Genomic DNA, 22,224 nt, shown 5'->3' on the forward strand with positions numbered 1-22,224 from the left:
GCATCCCCAGACTTCGTTCGACTGCACTCCATTACTTTTGTTTTGTACATCTTCTCCAGATCTTTTGCTGCCTCTGATAAAATAACAATATCATCAGCAAATCTCAAGGTTTTGATTTCCTTTCCATGGATCATGAATCCCTTTCCAAATTCCTCCTTTAATTCCTTTACCGTCTGTTCTATATAAACATTGAAAATGAGTGGGGACAAACTTCAGCCTTGCCTCTCTCCTTTCTAGATTGCTGCTTCTTCTTCAGAGCACTCGAGTCTTATCACTGCAGACTGATTTTTGTACAGATTGTAGATAATTCTTCTTTCTTGGAATCTGATCCCAATAACCTTCAGAATCAATAGCTTGGTCCAATCAACATTATTGAGTGCCTTTTATTCCAAATAATTTTTGATCTTCTCATGACTTAGAAACGTACCACTCCATTGGCACCAAGCAAGTGGCCGTGCGGTTAGGGTCGCGCAGCTGTGAGCTTGCATTAGGGAGATAGTGGGTTCGAACCCCACTGTCAGCAGCCCTGAAGATGGTTTTCCATGGTTTCCCATTTTCACACCAGGCAAATACTGGGGCTGTACCTTAATGAAGGCCACGGCCGCTACCTTCCCAATCTCCCACCCTTCCATTGCCGAAAACCTTCGATGTGTTAGTGCGACGTTAAACAGATAGCCCCAACTCCATTGGCAACTTCAGTGAAGGAGGATCTGGCCAGTGTCTCTGAGGTGTTGATTCAAGAAAGAAGTAAGTTCAGGACTTAGGTGCACAGGTTGAAGAATCTTCCGGAAAGAGTGAGAAAATGACCTGGTGCTAAGTGGTCCGAAGAGTGAAGAACTCCATTCTCCATCAAGATGAAGGAGTACTGGAAATCCAGAAAGGCTGACAAGTATTAACCATGGTCCTACGAAGCCAAAATGATATGTTAAGGGTCGCGTAGCTGTAAGCTTGCATTCGGGAGATGATGGGTTTGAATCCCACTGTTAGCAGCCCTAAAGATTTTTTTTTCCATGTTTTCACACTAGGACTGGACCTTAATTAGGCCTTGGCCACTACCTTCTCAGTTCTTGTCCTTACCCATTCTTGTGTCACTGAACATTTTTGATGTGTTAGTGGTACATTAAACCATTGGCAAAAAAAAAAGTGGGAAAATGGGAACACCTAATAAACTGACAAGAGAGTGTGAAGCAATAGAAAGAGAAAACAAGGACAAATATGGAAAAATAAAAGGACAATCTCTGTGTCTCCATATCTATTCTATGCCATCTCCATCTTCAAAGGCTCTTTTATTATCAATTCTAGTTCTACATCCATTTTTCCACAGTCAGTGAAGTTGTTGCCATAACCATAACTTAGTGGCATTTAAAATATGTAGGTCGAGTCGTAAGTCATGGCAACTATTTTTTTCTAGCAAACCGGAGACAGCATGGAAAATCTAAGATATGCATTTGGAAATACAGGGCATGTACTTATGCATAGTGCCTGAAGACTTCAGGAGATTCTCGTAGGAAAGTGACAGAACACAGGCCATTGGTAAACATTGTTTTATTATGGTATAGACAGCAAATACACACGACTACGTACAAAGGACAGGTCTCCACTGGTTGCAGACCTTTGAAATAATCACCGAAGGTTTCTACTGTGCGTTGCCAGCGGTGGGGCAGGCGCCGAATACCATTCACTGCACGTGTATCACTAACGTGTGACACCTCTCTCCGAAATGCTGTTACGATGTCCTCTTTGTTAGCAAACCGTTGTCCATGTGATGGCTTCTTGATTTTGGGGATTAGATCGTAGTCACATGGGCTCAGATCAGGTCTGTATGGCATTGGCGTGCATTTCTGCCGCGGAGAACTGCTATTTTAATATACGATCGTTGCTCCTGCTTGTTGACTTCCATTTTGTGATGCTCTCACTCACACACTGAACTTGGGGGGCATGCTTAGACTCACACTGTTGTTGACATACACCATCTAGTGGCATCATACGCAAGTACATACCGTACATTTCCAAATTAAGATCTTAGATTTTCCATGTTGTCTCCTGTTTGCGAGAAAAAAAAATAGTTGCCATGGCTTATGACTCAATCAACGTATATTAATTATACTTAATTTATCATTCCTTCCTGAACCAGACTTACCCAACTTTTAGCTTAGGAAAATTATTGTAGAATTTATCTATAGAAAACATTTTCTTACATATTTGGACTTACAACCATGCAATCTTCAATTCTCTATCCTTTTACTACTCCCAATGTTTTTTTTTTTTTGTTGGGTATCATAATGAAAATGGACACCATGGGAAGCATTGGTTTTGCTGCTGACTTTCTTCCTGGACAGATAGGGTTTGAATCCTGGTTGATCTTGGATTGAAATTTTCACCTGAAGTATCATGTGGCATCAGGAAGAGCATGTGACCTTAGACTCCTGCCCAATACTCAAAGTGAGCTAGGTGAGCTCCTCTGACCCCAGAAATAACTGAGATCTGTTATTGAAAGTTAATGAAAATTGACCATGTGTGATCTTACGATTTATACGGGAAGGTTGCCTGCCCTCAAATTAAAGTGTGGTATAGTGCTAAAAAGTGTTTTTTAGATTAAATTAAATCATTGAAGATGTGAGACTGCCATGCAAAATTCCTACTAGTGAAAATGTTAAGACTTGTTAAAGAAAATAAAAGCCTCAACAACCTCTGGCCCGCTCCCTTTCTGGGGTATCCAGTTCTCCCAGAATGGTCTACCGGCCCAATTAGGGTGAGCTCACCATCTGTGGAGTACTCAGCCTCTACTTCTCCGTCTGCTATTTAAAGTGGTTCTTACATCATGCACAACAAATCTGTAGACATGTTAGATATACATGTGTATCCTATACAGCATGCTTGAAAATTTTTGTTGGAAAGTATGACCATGTGGGTGAAGCTGCAGGAGAAGCTAGTACTGCTAGTAAATACTTGATTTTTATTCTTGTAGCCTATGATCTCACCATTTAAATAGTTAAATTGTTCCACTTGTATCTGCCCGTTCTTGCCCAAACCTATCTTACCTATACCTCTTTAATTTCCTCTCTGCCGCTGCAGAACAGTCTGTGGAAGTAGTGGCTTTATCATAATAATAGTCATTTCATTAATGACTTGTAATACAAATACATCTCCGGGTACTCCGGTTTTCCCTGTCATCTTTCATTCCAGCAACACTCTCTGTTAACATTTCATTTCGTCTGTTGGTCATTTATCATTGCCCCAGAGGAGTGCGACAGGCTTCGGCAGCCAGCACACTTCCTATCCTCACTGCTAGATGGGGCTCCATTCATTCCATTCCTGACCCGGTCGAATGACTGGAAACAGGCTGTGGATTTTCAATACTAATACAGTGCTTTGAAAAATAGTCAAACACTCTACTAATGAATTATAATTGTAATTTCATCCTGTGTGTGCTTCTTCCATGTTGATTCTTCCTCGAATATTTTGAAATCTGTTTACCCTAGATCTGCCCTCCTTATTCCATTGGACTGAGCAAGTTGGCTGGATGGTTTGGGCCACATAGCTGTTAACTTGCATTTGGGAGATCATGTATTCAAACGCTATCATCAGCAGCCCCGAAGAAGGTTTTCTGTGGTTTCCCAATTTCACAGCAGGTGAATTCTAGGATTGTACCTTCATTCAGACCCTGGCTGCTTCCTGCCCCTTCCTACGCCTTTTAGAAATTCTATTATGTAGGCCCTTCAAATATTTCCCGCTTAACCTCTGCATCATCATTTTCACATTACTTATCCCAATGTACAAAATTTTATTTATTTTGCTCTTATAGTAACTCCATTTTTATTTTATTTTTAATAGAAGGCTGCTAGCTTGCAGTGACTAGAGCTGCTTTGGTTGTATCAAATTTTAATTCTGTAATAAATTGTTTTTGTGTTTTAATTTTTCCTTTCAGTGTTATCTACAATGGAGGATGGAAATGATATTTTTGCTGAGGTTGATCCTCAACTTGACCAGCATTTGAAAGAGGATGTGGTCCAGGAAGTCCTGAAGAGTGGAACTGAATTACGGCAGTATTCTCTGCAAGTTGAAAGGAAATTAAAAGAAGTTGAAAATAAGTCCATTCAAGATTATATTAAAGAAAGCCAGAATATTGCTAGTCTTCATAATCAGATATCAGCATGTGATAGTATATTGGAGGTAAGATGTCAATTTTTTAGATTTTTGTTGATTTAAATTACAGACCATTATCATGTTACAGAAACGAAATATGAAATTTTTAGTTCTAGGAAAGCATTCTTTATTATTATATTAGACATGCCATTTAAGGCTTTCACAGCTGCAGATCAGAAAAGACACTGCTTAGCAGTGGCGGACTGTCTGCTCAGTCCTCCCATGTCAGCAAATTAAGATTGGTAACAAGCTAAAACAGAAGTTTTCTCTGTTATAAAAAATGCCTACTTAGCACTTTCATGGCCTCAGATCAAAAAATCACAGCAATAGAACTGAGGTTTCAGGCTGTTAGGCTGTCTGGATGTGCAGAACGTGCCATTTGGACTCGTCAGTTGAAGTAGCTCACCTTTCCAAGATGTTGCTTAACAGTGGCGAACTGCCATTTTTTTTTCTTTTAGCTTTCATTTCGTACATTGAAGGGGTACAACAGGCCTCTTAGAGGGTTAGGTCTCTGTCATGTTAGGAGATGTGTAGCATGATTTTAAGTGAGGTGAAGGTGAGAGGGGAATGGTCATGGCCTATAAAAGGAGCTGTCCCAGCATTTACTTGAGTGAGGAGAATAAGAAACCACAGGAAACCATTCTTAGTACAGCCGACTGTGGGACCAGTGCACTGCCTCCCGAATGCTTATCTCCAGATTGTCTGTACTTACGTGAAAATTTTCATTTCTCAGTTTAAAGGGGTGGAGCAGGCCACCTAGAAGGGTACATCTTCTGTCAGGCCAGAAAGATTGTCTGCTTTGTTCTGCCATGTCAGAAAATGAGGATTGCTAAACTGCTAAACGAGAAAAATTTGTAGTTCCATGTAGATATAATACCAGTTCAGGCTTTGTTGTTGGTAGGCTGTGTGTGTGTATGTGTGCCATTTGGACATGCCCTTCCAAGCCACGGGGTGATAAACTGGGTGAAAAGTCAGGTTGTGAGTTTAACGAAGAAATGTCCTCTCAGTTTTAATTACTGCATTGATGGGGTGAAAATTCTTCATTGGGATCACTGTTAAGTACCTAGGTAGGAAAGATCTTCATTGGGGTAATCACATAAACAGGACTTTAAATAAAGGTTATAAATCTCTTCACAAGGGTTCGAGGGTGTTTATGGGTTTTATTAAGGATGTAAAGGAGAGAGCATATAAGTCTTTGGTAAGACCACAATTAGAGTATGCTTCCAGTGTATGGGACCATCGCCAAGATAATTTGATTCAAGAATTGGAAAAAATCCGAAGGAAAGCAGCTCGCAAAGTTTATCGTTCTTCAATGCAATTTTATTTGACATAAATAAATATCACACGAGAACACATTCACTTCCTTGTGTAAACTACTTTGTCACTGTAAGTCACAACACACAATTACACACAATAGCAAGTGACACTACAACACTTAATAGCGGAGTACCCTGAAGTCGATTCTGACAAGTACAGATATCAACAACACTGACTCGCGCACTAAAACATACACTTCCTTGAACTCACCAAATCCACCTCGCAGTCCATCACTTGCCTTCGAGTCCAACCTGACTCGGAGTCCAACACTCACTTCTAGTCCAACATTGACTTCGAGTCCAACATTGACTGTCCCACTGACTGACAGCTCGATATATATATATATATATATATATATATATATATATATATATATATATATATATATATATATACTGTTTGATCAACCATCTAGAATTTTCTATTTCTGGAAGAGTTCTTACAACACTCTAATGGAACACACTCGAAACATCGATCGGTCAGCTAGTTGAATGGAGTACTCCAGTAGCAGATTCAACTCGAACTTTCCTTACTGTTTACCAATACACATGGAAATCTCTACAACATTCCTAATGTCTCTACATGTATCTGGATAGTAAACCTTACAGTAAGTTTCCAGAACCCTTCATATATACCAAATTATAGTACAATAAATCTAATATACGAACATTATAGAGTTTTCTACTGCTCTTGAATATATAGATTTTGAGGCTAATCTTATACACAATATGTATTTGAGGTTATAAAAATTTATAATGCGTATTTACAGGGGAACCATGTATTAGTCATAATTTACATTTAATAGTCCGGCTCCATGGCTAAATGGTTAGCGTGCAGGCCTTTGGTCACAGGGGTCCCGGGTTCGATTTATGGCAGGGTTGGGAATTTTAACCTTAATTGGTTAATTTCTCTGGCACAGGGACTGGGTATGTGTGTCGTCTTCATCATCATTTCATCCTCATTACGATGCACAGGTCGCCTACAGGTGTCAAATCAAAAGACCTGCATCTGGCGAGCTGAACATGTCCTCGGACACTCCTGGCACTAAAACCCATACGCAATTTCATTTCATTACATTTAATAAAGGTTAATTTAGCATTTAATAAAATATAATTAAAATATATTAAACATAATAATTGAAGGTTTTACACCAATTACAATGTCGTACGTATGGCAATTATCCCTCCTAAAACCTTCAATATCTATCCTGTACATTCCTTACTCTAGGTCTTAAATTATTTTAGGTGTCCTTATATCTATGTCTTCGTCTCTCTTAGTCCTCACTATTTAATTACACTTAGACTACCTCAATCACACTGTCTTCTCGTTGGTGCTGTTGCAGTACACATTTCTCAGCCAGATAGTTTGATTGGTGGCCATTACCTTTCCATGGGGGATCCGCTGGGTCTAGCCGACGGTGCCCCTGTTCCCGGTAGCAGTGATCAGTAGAACGTTGCGTGGCACATGCCAGGACTAGTGTCCTGGTCAGGTGGCACTCTCGTTTGCTGGTTGTCATCGCTACAATGATCCCGTCGTCCCGTGGAGTTGCCATATTCACGACGCCGGAGCCGCCATCGCTGCTTGCAGGCTTCTCCCGTGTCTCTGGAGCTGTCGTGCTTTCACACAGGGCACTTGATTTTTCCACTGGGTCTTGATCTATGGACTCCACCATTGCTACAATGATCCCATCGTCCCGTCGATTTGCCATCTTCATGACACCAGAGCCGCCATCACTGCTTGCAGGCTTCAGCCATGTCTCCAGAGCTGTCGTACTTTCACACAGCGCACACGCTTTTTCCGCTGGGCCTTGAACTGCGGACTCCACCTTCGCTACAGTGATCCCGTCGTCCCGTGGAGTTGCCATCTGCACGATGCCGGAGCCGCCATCACTGCTTGCAGCCTTCACCCGTGTCTCCAGAGCTGTCGTACTTTCATACAGCGCACTTGCTTTTTCCGCTGGGTCTTGAACTACGGACTCCACCGAGGCTTGTATATCGTTGCCCAAAGACTTGATTTGGTCCTTTATTTCTTGAGACTGGGCCTTGATTTTCCACTCGAGTTTTTCGGATTGGGCCTCAATTTTTTCAGACTGGGCCTGAACCAAAGCAGTTACTTGTGTGAACATAATGCTTACCCGGTCGTTGGTTTCTTCCTTCGAGGTGACTTCGAAGTCGAAACTGCCTGGGTCTTCCGCATTGTCCATCATATCCGTAGGTCCGCTTTGCATCCAGCTGTCGGTAAACCTCGAGATGCCAGCGCTTTCCATAACATCGCCACGGTCATTTGTTCGTTCTTCATTGCCGAGTCTTGAAGTGTCCTATCCTGTCACAGTCGCCAATTTATCATTCTGCAATGCGATTTTATTTGACGTAAATAAATATCACATGAGAACACGTTCACTTCCTTGTGTAAACTACTTTATTGTCACTGTAAGTCACAACACACAATTACACACAATAGTAAGTGACACTACAATACTTAATAGCGGAGTACCCGGAAGTCGATTCTGACAAGTACAGATATCAACAACACTGACTTGCGCACTATAACATACACTCTCTTGAACTCACTGACTCTACCTCGGAGCCCAACAGTTACTCGCAGTCGATCACTTGCCTTTGAGTCCAACCTGACTCCGAGTCCAACACTCACTTCGAGTCCAACATTGACAGTCCCACTGACTGACAGCTCGATATATATACTGTTTGATCAACCATCTAGAATTATCGATTTCTGGAAGGGTTCTTACAACACCAATGGAACACACTCGAAACATCGATCGACCAGCTAGTCAAATGGAGTACTCCAGTAGTGGATCCAACTCGAACTTTCATTACCATTTATCAATACACATGGAAATCTCTACAACATTCCTAATATCTCTACATGTATCTGGATAATAAACATTACAGTAAGTTTCCAGAACCCTTCATATATACCATATTATAGTACAATAAATCTAATATACGAACATTATAGAGTTTTGTACTGCTTTCAACTATATAGATTTTGAGGTTAAACTTATACAGAATACATATTTGAGGTTATACAAATTTATAATACATATTTACAGGGGAACCATGTATTAGTCATAATTTACATTTAATAAAAGATAATTTAGCATTTAATAAAATGTAATTAAAATATATTGAACATAATAATTGAAGGTTTTACACCAGTTACGATGTTGTATATACGACAAGTTTAGGCTGGGAAATTTGGGTGAAAGGAGAGGAGCTGCTCGACTAAGCAGTATGTTACACATTATAATTCTCATATTCTAGTCTGAATTGAATTGTACATTAAAGTCAAAGAAATATTAATGTTTATTAAATTCCACCTATTCAGTACTTAAAGAGTAATTTTAATTAAGAATTTAAAATTATGAAGTAAACTATAGGGATAGGTTTTGCCCTTTTTTTTAAGGGCGTCTTCAGCCTTAATCTCAAACCTGAAAGATAATAAATCAGGAATCTGATTGCTCTTAATTGTAGTTTATTAAGAAAAATTATAAATTGTAAATGTGAGGAATGATGTAGTAAGTGCATGCATCAAAAAATGAGCGAGAGGGGTGACAGAAGTTAAAATATTTTTATAATAAAGCCTTTATAAAGCCTTACAAACAGTCTTGTTATGTATACTTTTATGAAAGGCCTTGTCTAGAAATGTGGTAACAAGTTGCATGTTAATAGTTCTAAGAGAACACAATTATTGCTGCGTTGAATTGAACCTTGTTGAAAGATGCCCTGTAAGAAATAAGCTTAGAGCTTAAACAGCTTAATCTTTAGAATAATAACAAATAAAAGTGTTATTGATTACTCCAAGTGGAGTTTGAATAAATTTTAAAGTTGCTAGTTTGTTGTTAATCTTTTGTGATGAGATAAGTCTGCTGCCTTCTTAAATTACATTGCAGGAGTGAGGAAAAATGCTTGATAGTATGTATTGCAAGTTATGAATCTCATTCCATATTGACGGTTATCACTTTACAAAAGAAAATATTTATAAAATCCTCCTATCAATACAAGTCAAGTCATCTGTTAGATGAAGCAAAGTCTATACATGTTTCAGCCTAATCTCAAGGCCATCTTCAGTAGTAAAACAGTGATTACATAATATACAAACAAATTAAAAATCGTAATGATGTGAAGTGACAGTGATCATGATTAGTGAGTTAAAAACACATTGAGGTACAAAGTCCTCTCATCTAATAGATCTTGCTGACTGTTAAAATGAAAACACTATGCTGAGGAGTGTAGTGAGACCGTCAATACTACGAATAAAACGTGTATAACATTTGTAACTAAAAAGTTGTCGCCTCGAATGGAGATGAGCGAGAGGGAAAGAAAGACGAAATCAACGGATCCTTAAATTTCCTAGATACTACAGTAACATGTAATAATGATAGCTTTGACTTCCAAGTTTACAGAAAACCTACTCACACCTCAACAAGAATAAAAAATACTTCATCTCCATTCGAGACAATAACTTTTTAGTTACAAATGAGATTAGGCTGAAACATGTATTGACTTTGCTTCATCTAACAGATGACTTGACTTGTATTGATAGGATGATTTTATAAATATTTTCTTTTGTAAATTGATAGTATGTAGCTGTAATTATAAAGTTCTATAAGAACACAGTTAATTTTGTGTTGAATTGAACTTTGTTAAGAGGCGCTTTGTAAAGGATGAGGTCGTAAGAAATAAATTTGGAGCTTAAACAGTTTAATCCTTAAAATAATGATGAAAAGTATTTTTGATCACTTCAAGTGGGGTATAAAATAAAATTTTAAGTTACTAGTTTGTTGTTAATCTCGTGTGATGAGATAAGTCTGCAGTCTTCTTAAAGCACATTGTAAGAGTGTGCTCGATGCTAAGTAACTGTATTTATGTTAGAAGGTGCGACTGCGGGTTCTTATATAGAGAGTTGAAAGGGAAATGTGGTTTAAAGTCTGTAACAAGAGGAGAGTTACATATTAAGGAATGAAATTGAAGGAAAGGTGAGTCCAAAGAAAAAACGATGTGTGTTAAATCACTTACTCCTTTGTCAATTGTGATGTTAATTGGTTAAAGTAAAGGTGAAGTTAAGAAAAACGTTGAATGTAGTTTCATTTATCTTTTCGACTGTTATAGTGTTAAATAATAATAATAATAATAATAATCGTATGGCCTCAGCTACCGTGTGCAGACATTTCAATTTGACGCCATCTGGCTGTCTGCTCGTCAATTTCGACGTTCCGTTTTTCTCTAGGCCCCCACTAGATGGCAGACCGAGTAAACCGAAACTCTCTTGGGCGTCTGTGGCTGAGATTTAATTAATTTTGTCGGGTAAACACCAAATGTGTCACCAGAGATCTTTTACATGCCGACATCGTACGACATGGAGTGTCGAATGGACTTTTTTCCGCCCTTCAAAAATCCGACTACCTCTGCCGGGTTTGAACCCGCTATCTTGGGATCCGGAGGCCGACACTCTACCGCTGATCCACAGAGGCAGCTTGTTATAGTGTTAATCAGTTGCTATAGTAGCATTGAAATGACTCACCGCTTGTTGTGTTTGATGGCAGTAAAATTTTTCAAGTACCTAGTGTGAAAACTTCAGCCTGTTTGTCCGATGTACGAGACGCCACATTGTGTGCAAACGAGCCTGTATATGTCTGCACCTGAATAAATGTTGCTATCTGAATTGACTGTGTTGTGATTGAAGATAAATTACACGTACTGTAATGTAAAAGCTAACCAGGCATATTATACAAATATCTCAACATGAAAGTTAAGATCAGCAGTTTAAGTAAAGACATAGCCTTTTTAAAAGAATGTCTTGGACTAAAATTGGTACCAAGATTCTGGGGATATATCCAGAGAAAAAACTTATCTCCTTATTTAGTAAAAACCCAAAACAAAACCAACGATATCTGGCTTAAAGACAAAGTTAAAACTTTCTACAGGAAGAAGTCACTCTTAAACTTACAACTATACAGACTACACTTACCAGTGTCTCAATATGTAGCCCCTATAGAATAGAATTCATTTCAGTTACGTGTAGATTACAAATTAAATATTATTCTGAACAAGAAATAATTAATTTTAGATAAAAAAACTTGCTTATTTAAAAGAAAATCAGCTACAGTCACCCAAAAGGCACAAAGAAGTAAAAAGGCCCCTTCTTTCAACAACACACCCACCATAGTTAACTTAACGAATACAATATTATCAGAAAAAGAAATGGAATTATTAAGTAAAGGGTTAAAACATAACTGGCTTAGTATACAAAAAGAAAACTATATCCTCACCACCATAGCAGAGGTCGAGATGAATATCTGTGAACTCCCCTTCAATTACAAAATGATACTAGATACGAAATAAAAAAGAAACTACCAACTTTAACTGAGGGATTAAATAAAAGTGCTAATCTCAACCACACTAAATTAATTCAAGACAAGAAAAACAAAATAAAAGATAACAATATAATAATAACTCAAGTTGACAAGGGGGAAACTACTGTTATATTAAATAAAAAAAGATTATATTAAAAAACTGAAGATTTTTCACAAATGATACTTACACAATAGTTAATATAGACCCCACAATAAGAAACCAACAGAATTTAAAAACATTATTAAAGAATTCTAAATTTTTACTGAATGAACAAGAACAACAAAAACTAATCCTAATGAACCTTAATACCCCCACTGCAAAAGCTTTACCTAAATTACGTAAGAAAGATATACCTATATGTCCAGTCATCAATTGCAGAAATAGTCCGACATATAAAACCTCAAAATATATCTACAACTTTCTCAAAAAACATTACATTTTTAACAATAAATTCCCAATAAAAAATTCAGTAGATTTTTGTGATACTTTAAAAAATTCACCTTATTACTCAACCACATTATGTGCTCTTTTGATATTACTAACATGTATTCTAATGTGCCGGTCAAAGAAACTGTAAATATTATCAAAGACAGCCTTGCTAAACATAGTAAACTTAGCAAGCTTGAATTAGAAGACTTCTTAAGAATCCTAAACATTGTTCTAAAAACAACTATTTTACTTTTAATGGTAAAATTTACCATGAAGATGGTATGGGAGATCCCTTATCTGGCATCTTAGCCAACATCTATTTAGATTCTTTAGAACATCATAAAATTTCAACAAATATAAAAGGCCTTAACTTGTGTTTTTGGTACGTAGATGACACGTTCATAATTATTCATAAAGAACTCAATAACAGTAATGATATTTTACATTTTTTAAACAACCTAGACCAAAATATTAAATTTACCAAGAATGATGAAATCAACGGATCCTTAAATTTCCTAGATACTACAGTAACATGTAACAATGATAGCTTTGACTTCCAAGTTTACAGAAAACCTACTCACACCTCAACAACAATAAAAAATACTTCATTACATCCCAACTCCCGTAAACTGGCTACCTTTCACAGTTTAATATACAGAGCCTTAAAAATCCCTATATCACTTAAAAACTTAAAATCAGAACTCAATCATATAAAAGATTTGGCAAAAATTAATGGGTATAAATCAGAAACAGTTAATCATTTAATCAACAAGATCAAACTCAAATTAACAACAAAACTCATTCCTGACAGACCCAAAAGAAAAACAAAGTTTATTACCTTCACTTACAACAATCCAGACATTTACCAGGTCTCGAACCCCATAAAAAAACAAAACACATGCATAGCCTTTAGAACACCCAACACTAACCAGAAATTATTCTTCAATCACAACACAGTCAATTCAAACAGCAACATTTATTCAGGTTCAGGCATATACAGGCTCGCTTGCACACAGTGTGGCATCTCGTATATCGGACAAACAGGCCGAAGTTTTCACACTAGGTACTTGGAACTTTTTAATGCCATCAAACACAACAAGTTTTCAGCTATGAGTTTCCACATGAAAGAAACAGGACATCATTTCACTACTATAGATCAAGACCTCATAATTATTAAAAAAGTAGGTAAAGGGAAATTGATGAATGAATAAGAAAACATCTATACTTTTTTAGACCAATACTATAACAAAACTCTAAACCTCAATGATATTATTGAAGTGAAAAACCCATGATATGAAATATTACCAAATTTATTGCAATCTCTAAATTTAAAACAAAACAATATTCTGTATAATCTTAAATTATCATACTCCAGCACCCCTACTATTAAAAAAAAAAAAATACAAACACACAACTGCGAGACTCTCATTCACAGCGTCCCAGCCCTAGTAAAGTTCCTTAATTACCATGCCGTCTTATTAACACAACTCATTTGTAAGTATCACATGCATTCTTATTCGATACAGTGCGAATCGCTGCACTCTAATTTATTCATAATTTGAGCTCATCTAAAGCTTTATCCCTTGTACATTTCCGTGCCTTTTGTTTGCACACACGAATATCATTTCACAGCTTATGCCTGCATACATTGCGCAATTCAGGGTTCTTGTCTATAATTTCTGGGCTTATCAAACACATATCTCTCGTCTTGTATTTATTTATGCGTGAATTCATGGCAAGCTCAACTTCGGCAAGATCCCAGATGCATTAAAGGAAATATTGAAGATCTTATAACAATACGTCTGACAACAAACCACATATATCTAAACATGCCTCATGCATTTCTAGCTAGGCTGCCTATAAAAAATCTCAGACTGCGCAAGTCTTTTAGTGGATGAAATAATGACAACCCTTTCTTCATTGACTGAAGACCTTATATACAACAAATTACGACACAAATGAAACCAAAAATAGAGAAATTATAACATGCAAAATTAAACTATCCTGATCATGTGCGTCATGAGCATAATCTATATACAAGTGCCCGAGGACACACTTACTATTTACATATTAGCCTGAAGGCATTAAGTTACATCTTTAAGTTATTGAAACTACCCTATCTCTGCTCCATTCTGATAAGTTAGGATTTGCCTGATCTGCATCTGTAAATACACCTGAGCAGTTCTCCTGGTGGACATAAAATTTAGCAACTCATGCTAATGCTGTTGATGGAAGGCAGCAGTCCAGGGTTCAGGATTGGTGCCATCACGAGGATCTGTGTTGTTCAGCTCGAAACTCGTACTGTTGAGTTGATCACCACCTCCTGGTTGTTTACGGTGCCTTGACTGGAGGTGATGGACGTTGCCAGCGGGCCCTCACTTGTCGCCTGTCTGCGATGACAGATGTCCCCGTTGTTTGACTGGGACCAGCGCTCCCTGCGTGATGAACTGGTAATATCAGGTGAATTCTTGATGTTAGAGAACTGTAAGGAAAAGCCACATTATTTTGTATCCTTATTTAGATGCCTAGGTTCTCCCTCTTATCTTCTCAGTCATTCCTTTTAGCTATCTTGACTCTCCTTCAAGTTTATCTTTATAAGACAGTACACATGATCCACCCGTACTAATGAAACTTACAATTGACCGAAATTAATCTGAAATAATTGAAGCAGTACTATCTTTCCGAGCATACACTAACTTGTAACACTAGATGAGAACACGTTAGCATCAGACTGCAATATGTAACTCTGCGTAGAGTAGTTACTGGCAAAGAAATGTTTCTAAATGAAAGCAGTTAAATCAGTTTACTGTTCAAAGTTCCTATTTACATCTCATAAGATTGTTACTTACATGTCACTAGGACAGTGCAGTCTCTCTAACTGCGACACATGGAGATAAAGGCTGTCTTCTGGTCGATGAGCTGCCATCACACACATACACCTTACAGTCGGCGATGCGCACAGAGAATGCATCTCACGTCCCACGCATGCTGTATTTATGAAAAAGCGTTACCCATGCCCGTGTGGTTCCTGCTGTGTGGTCCACTTGAAATGCGCACTCACGGAAAAGGAATTTCTCTCACGGTGCTCGAGGTAATTGTTCATTAATTTGTAGAGATTATTAATACCTTAATGTTGCATATCAAAATGTGCAGAAAATTATGCTCATTCCAGCTATTATTTCCGAATGTCGCTATTCCTTGTGTGGGCAGATATCCAACGAGTTTCCTTTCCCTCCAAGCTGACTTCTCCCGCGGTTGCTCATGAAGATTTGGCATCAGACGCTATGAGTAAGTGGTTCATGTGGGTTCATAAAAATTTATTGTCCATGCTGGGAACTCCACCTTGCTACTGATGCTATGATCTCTTAAAAAGCGCACAATGTTGCGTGCTATTGCACCATAATATAAAATCTGATGTTATTCCTATGTGGTCTCATCCGCATATTTTAATTATCGGCAGGTCATCTCTATTTGGCCATGAATGGAACGATTCAATACCGAGCTGGTCACAAGCCCCATACGATTTTTATGCGTCCTGCCACTTTTACTACAGTTTTGAAATACATCCGTGTGTTTACAAGCTAGAAGACAGTGAGAATTGTGAGCACTACTATTAATTCATTATGGGTACCTCAAATGAACCTGTAAAATGAGCACAGATACAAAGAACATGTACCTTACAACAGGAAGTGCATGCACAGACCGGGAGCAGGTATTGTATAGGCTGGAAACTGTGCGCTTCATGTCAAGCCTTGCAATTGCTCACTGGGCAGGGGGCGTAGTAGGAGTTGTGATAGTGGACGGTGCTTAAAGGTTCAAATCCCATGCAAGTGTTTTTTAATTTCTTTTATTTTGCAACCAATTGTCTGGATGTGGTCAGGTTGCATACTTGATAGCTTTCACAGATGGATTTGTTTATTTGGCCTTGTAATGGGCCGTATGTATCGTGGCATAAGGTATTGAACTGGGTTGGATGAGGATGAAGAGGTGATGGTCTGTGGCTAGGACACAGGCAATCAATTAGCCACATCATACATGTTCCAAGCTTCGTAGACCACAGGTAGGGCAAAGTGTGCCTTATTGGAAAGATGACAACAGATGATGGCAGATAGGTATGTAGCTGTGTGAACTCCCCTCCTTCAAGGGAAGTTGCAACACAACATTGCCTCGTAATGTATTCCAGTGAGGAGTATGTGGATATGTTACTCATCTATGGAGAATATATACGAGGCACAATGCCTGTATCAAGAACGCTATCCGGATAGACGACAACCAACAGGCATGACATTTTGGAGTGTAGAAAAGAGAAAAGACATTTGCTGGCTACTGTGTCCCTGGGAAGGACACAGCCTCTTCAAGATCATCCTGTAACGTTTACTCACAATGAAGAGGTTGTGTTGGACTCTGTCTGGCATAACCCTCACACTAGCACACGGGCCATTGCACAGGAGACAAACATCAGCCAGGCGTCTGTTATGCGGATGTTGCATACCCAGTGGTTTCACTCGTACCATGTGCACTTACACCTGGAGCTCCATGGTCACGATTTCAAAGCACGGGTAGCTTTCTGTCAATGGACTCTGCAGTATATGGACACTGATCTTGCCTTTTTAGCGACCATCTTATTTATGGATGAAGCGTGCTTCCACAACAATGGTACCATTAATCAACATAATATGCATTACTAGAGTGTGGATAATCCACATTGGGTACGACAGGCAGCTTTTCAGGTACAGTGAGGTGTGAACGTACAGTGCAGCATCATGCATGATCACCTCATTGGTCCCATTTCTTTGAAGGATCTCTGACGGGAGAACACTATCGGCGGTTTCTGAAGATTACCTATTACCATTCTTGGAACATGTGCCACTCCTTGACTGCTGCAGGATGTGGTATGAACATCACGGAGCTTGTCTGGAACCATCTCCATGTGACGTATCCTGATAAATAGATTGGAAGGGGAGGACCTGTCCCTTGGCCTGTCAGATTGCCTGATCTTACGCCCCTGGATTTTTTTCTGTGGGACCATGTAAACAACTGGTGTATGCACAGGAGCCATGCAATCCTCGTCACCTTAGACAGCTCATGACTGAGGCATCTTGATCTGTTACACCAGAGATGTGGCAACCTGCCAGACAGTCCTTACAACACGCGCAGCTCTGTATCGACGAAGGAGGTTGTCAGTTCCAGCAGGTGCTATGTTAAAAGACGTAGGTAACTGAAATCCTGTCACATGTTTCCTAGTCTGGTCCAACCCAGCTCCATACCATATGTCACCCACCAATGGCCCTTTTCAGGGTACATTCATGGTACTAACAATTAATTAATAGTAGTGCTCATGATTCCTGATGGTTTTTAGCCTGTAACCACATATCTCATTATATTATCGAGGTTTAGGGAGAGGGACCGCTGTATTTCAGAATTGTAGTAAACATGGCGAGGTGCATAAAACTAAACTACAAGGTGCTGGTGAACCATCCGGTCTAGTTGAGAAAGTTACAACAGGGATAGTCGGCATTATGTATTCACAATTTTTCATGTTTCTTTCTCATATTATCAGTAAACTTACAAGTATTTAATATATCTTGGTCCTTTTTTAAAATTATTTCATTTTTTCTTTACAGAGAATGGAGTCTATGCTTCTGACATTTCAGTCAGATCTAGGTAGTATTAGCAGTGAAATTTTGTTTCTACAAAGGAAATCAGTATCTATGAGTCAGCAGTTGAACAATCGACAAGCAGTTCGAGGACAGCTTAGTCAGTTCATTGATGATATAGCTGTTTCTGATTCTTTAATGGCGTAAGTATGGTTTTTTTTTTTGGCAAAACGTTAAAATATTGTAATCTGTAAGAGGAATGCAGACTGTTCTAACGAGGGTTGGCTCTCGGCTCGAACAGAAATTTTTTGTTAACATTGATGCTTTTGCGGCTTGTACTTGTAGACATGGTATGGGCTTTTGGGCTTATACCGTGTCAAGAAAACAAGATGAAACTCTTTACATTTCCCAGAGAACTTTGGTCTTCAGAAGAAAATCTTGACTGTTCCCGAAGAAGTCTTCTACAATAATGAGGGGTATGAATTTAAGATTGTTTACCGTTGAAGCTGTAGTGGTATGCTCATTCGTCACCAGGTGGCTTGCTGTATGCTGTATGAGGTTCCTCAACAAAATGGATGAAACAATATGGAGTATCACAATAAGCTCATTTAGCAAAGCAGTACGTGAACAGTCCCCAGGATCATATTCATGTGTTGAGAATGCCACTTCTATCACATTCTTGAATTCAGCAACATGTGTGGAGGTATGGTACCCACCTGCCACCTGCCTGCCATGGATACTGAACTATAAGGAGTTACATTGGAGCAGACAACTGGTTATGAATAGTAGAATGCTTTTTCTAGATTAGTATTGAAATCACTGCAAAGAGTCCTTATATAGCCTGTTATCCTTTTAAAATTTGATTAACAGTTTCTCTTGCTTTTTGCATTGCCCAAAATTTCAGATGCTAGTAGTGGACACATTTTCATGTGTTCCTTGCCATGTCAAATTTGAATAGAAAGCTTTCTTTTATCCCCAGTTATTGAATTGCATTGTTTCCCCAAAAATGATTACATCTTTTTTGCTCCACATAATCAAATATTACTTTGATGTTTGGTGTACTTTTCAGAGATGGATGTCTCTTCAATAAGGCACTGTAGGTCATCACTTTATGTACTGGTGTATGATGGTAATCATCATAAATACATTCAGGATGTTTTTTCAAAAAATTTAGCTAAAATGCTAAGAATGTTAGATTTCTCTTCTGGGGACCCCTTTATAATCACTAGAACCATTAACTTCCCTTTGGGGGCACTATTTCTGTCTCTGACTCTAGCACTACACTCTTTAGAACTATGAATCACTGTATCATCTACAGAGTTTTTTCCTTTGTATACTATCCTATCCAGTGTTATTGCTATTGGGCAGTCAAATGAATTGTCATGTTTCTGAGTAATCTGATCCACCAAAAACATTGCAAAAGTGTAACCATCCTGTCCTACACAGTTTTCCATTGGATAATGATTACACCTTTTTAATTTAAAACATTCCAGTTATTAATGGTTTCCTATGAAAATATTGTAACATGTACAGTATAGTAAACATGTCAACTACTAGCTGTGGTAACTGATTGACTGGTGTTTGAACTCTCTCTCCTTCAAGATTACAAGCACTGTTACAGACAAACCAAGTGGTACACACAAATACATTTGCAAGCTTGTTTAGAATCGTGAGGTGGGTGTGTGTGTGTGCACAACTTTACGAACAAATTCCTGTTCAGGTTGAGAGCCTTCTCTTGTAAGTGCTATTTCTAAATTAAAGATATTTTTAAAGAAGAAAGTCTTTCTCTTTCATTGTTGAATCAGTTATACAATTTTTAGTTTTTCAGTTCGTCAAAAAAATAGTAACACTATAACATATCTGTAAATGATTGTCCGCTTTTTTCTTATAGGCAGGGGTCGAAAAATACCGGGCGCCCAGTCGCCATGGTGCCTGAAAATTTTTACCTGGCGCCTGAATTTTCAAATTCGGTTTGGAAAATTTATTTTTTGAAATCCGGAGTTCCCTTACATGTACTTTCCCATTACTTTAAAAAGTAACAAGTCGTGTGGTGTTTCACGGTTTTTTCTGTAGCTCATATATTCTAATATGTGCAATAAACATTTTCTGTGCTTTTGGCAGAGTCTTGAATTCTGTAATTACTCTTCATACCTTGGAACTGGACGTTTCAGTTCTGCGCGGGAGCTGCCTAGCGGTCATGGGAGATATCGTTGTAACCCGTCAAACAAGTATCCTTTCATGTGAACATATCGTAACACATCGACTTCTATTACAGATGATCAGCTATCGGTAGCCGAGTACAAAGATCAGACCAGAGTTGTGGAGAAATTCAGAGAACTACTACGTTAAATAATTCCACAAACACTAATTTACCGCCATACTTCCCGTGACTAGCCGTTCCTCAACTATTGCCGCCAAAGCAGTGCTGATACTGTAAATTCCCGTGGAATTCATTCTTTTCATTTAGAACATACGGAATGACGTATTTATCAATTCTTGTATTTTCACCAAACAATATTTATTCGTTTAATTTAATTACAGCATTTTGGTATTGAACAGTTTGCACTTTATAAATACAATTGTTTTTATTCCTGTGCGTGTATGGAAAATTGGCAACGTAGCATCAGACATCGAAGCCCGCGAACTTGGAAGCCATTTAACGCTGGTGTATTTCTCGTTTCTGTGCTATACTGGAGAAAATTGGTAAACTGAAATGAACAAAACCGCACAAATTGACTGATGCGAGTAACAAACAGTGTACTCTTTCAGATTTCTTCGCAAGTAGGGCCCGTAAACGTAACACAAAGTGATACAGAAGGGAGTGAATGTGAGAAAACACTTAATGGAAGTGCCGACTGTAGATTTCAGGACGACAATGACCAGCGTGAAATTCATGGTGTTCAAGACAATGATAGGTCAAACATAAAAAATACGTCAAAATTTCAGTTTTCAGGCAAACGGAAATTTCAGCACTTTCAAGCGAAGTACGTAAAGAAAATGAATGCTAATATGTCACAGCATATGAATGCATTGCTCATGGCATCTTATCATATTGTAAAAAATAACAGACCCTACACTGATTTTGAGGGTTTGGTTACATTGTTAAGTAAGCTGAATGTTACCGATTCAGAGAAGTATGAGAATGATGCAAAATGCAGAGAAGCGTAGCTTGAATGACTACCGTGGCTGTGCTATGAAGAAGGAATTGCGAAGTGTAAATTATGCAGTAACTTTCGTAGTATTGCCGACAAACATTCTAAAGGTGTATCCGGATTTTCAGGACCATTTAAACTGGAAATGTTTAAAACATTTTATCCTATAAAATCCTATCCTCACTCGAAGTGTCAGGAGGCTGAAAAAATGGCGTAACAGTCCCAAAGGGCCTTGGCCTACCAAGCGACCGCTGTTCAGCCCGGAGACCTGCAGATTATGAGGTGTTGTGCGATCAGCACAACGAATCCTCTCGGCCGTTATCCTTGGCTTTCTTGACCGGGGCCGCCATCTCACCGTCCGATAGCTCCTCAATTGTAATCATGTAGAGAGAGTGGACCTTGAACCAGCCTTCAGATCCAGGTCAAAATCCGTAACCTGGCCGGGAATCGAACCCGGGACCTCCGAGTAAGAGGCAGGCACGCTACCACTACACCGCGGGGCCGGCAGGAGGCTGAAAGTTTCATGAAGAATCCCGAATGTGCACTTTTAGTGAGATGCGTCAAGGAAATGAATGCTAATATGTTACAGCATATGAATGCATTGTTCATGGCATCTTATCTAGGCCTACCGGGCGTGTTGGCCATGCGCGTAGAGGCGCGTGGCTGTGAGCTTGCATCCGGGAGATAGTAGGTTCAAATCCCACTATCGGCAGCCCTGAAAATGGTTTTCCGTGGTTTCCCATTTTCACATCAGGCAAATGCTGGGGCTGTACCTTAATTAAGGCCACGGCCGCTTCCTTCCAACTCCTAAGCCTTTCTTATCCCATCGTCGCCATAAGACCTATCTGTGTCGGTGCGACGTAAAGCCCCTAGCAAAAAAAAAAATCATAGGCCTACTGCAAAAAAAAACAGACCCTACACTGATTTTGAAGGTTGGTTTGCATTGTTAAGCAAGTTGCATGTTACTGGTGGGAAATCAAACAGGCACATGTAGTGTAATTTTAAAAGACGCTGACCTTGAAGGTGACTGGTGATTATTTGGGTTAGTATCTCTTTAAAATATAAATTTCCATTCTTATATGAACTAAGACTATACGACTTAAGGCCACATTTCAAAAATAATACGTAGCTTGATCCTAGTCTAACCTGTGGGGTTCATAATGTATATTTGCGAAAAATGTGCTGGCTACTGAATTATTTCTATTT

The 22,224-nt window shown here is 38.7% G+C and overlaps 1 protein-coding gene across 6 annotated transcripts in view; it reads left to right on the plus strand.

Annotated features, from left to right (window-relative positions):
* Positions 1-22,224, plus strand: part of Vps52 (vacuolar protein sorting 52) — a 183,991-nt gene that overhangs the window by 21,408 nt on the left and 140,359 nt on the right. For all 6 annotated transcript variants that reach the window (XM_067145795.2, XM_067145799.2, XM_067145801.2 and 3 more), the window contains 2 exons: positions 3,929-4,173; positions 17,894-18,069. In XM_067145795.2, coding sequence (XP_067001896.1) covers positions 3,929-4,173; positions 17,894-18,069 — 421 coding nt within the window. The remainder of the gene's footprint in view (positions 1-3,928; positions 4,174-17,893; positions 18,070-22,224) is intronic.

The sequence above is a fragment of the Anabrus simplex genome, chromosome 4, assembly GCF_040414725.1.
Source record: "Anabrus simplex isolate iqAnaSimp1 chromosome 4, ASM4041472v1, whole genome shotgun sequence".
In the NCBI taxonomy this organism is placed as follows: domain Eukaryota; kingdom Metazoa; phylum Arthropoda; class Insecta; order Orthoptera; family Tettigoniidae; genus Anabrus; species Anabrus simplex.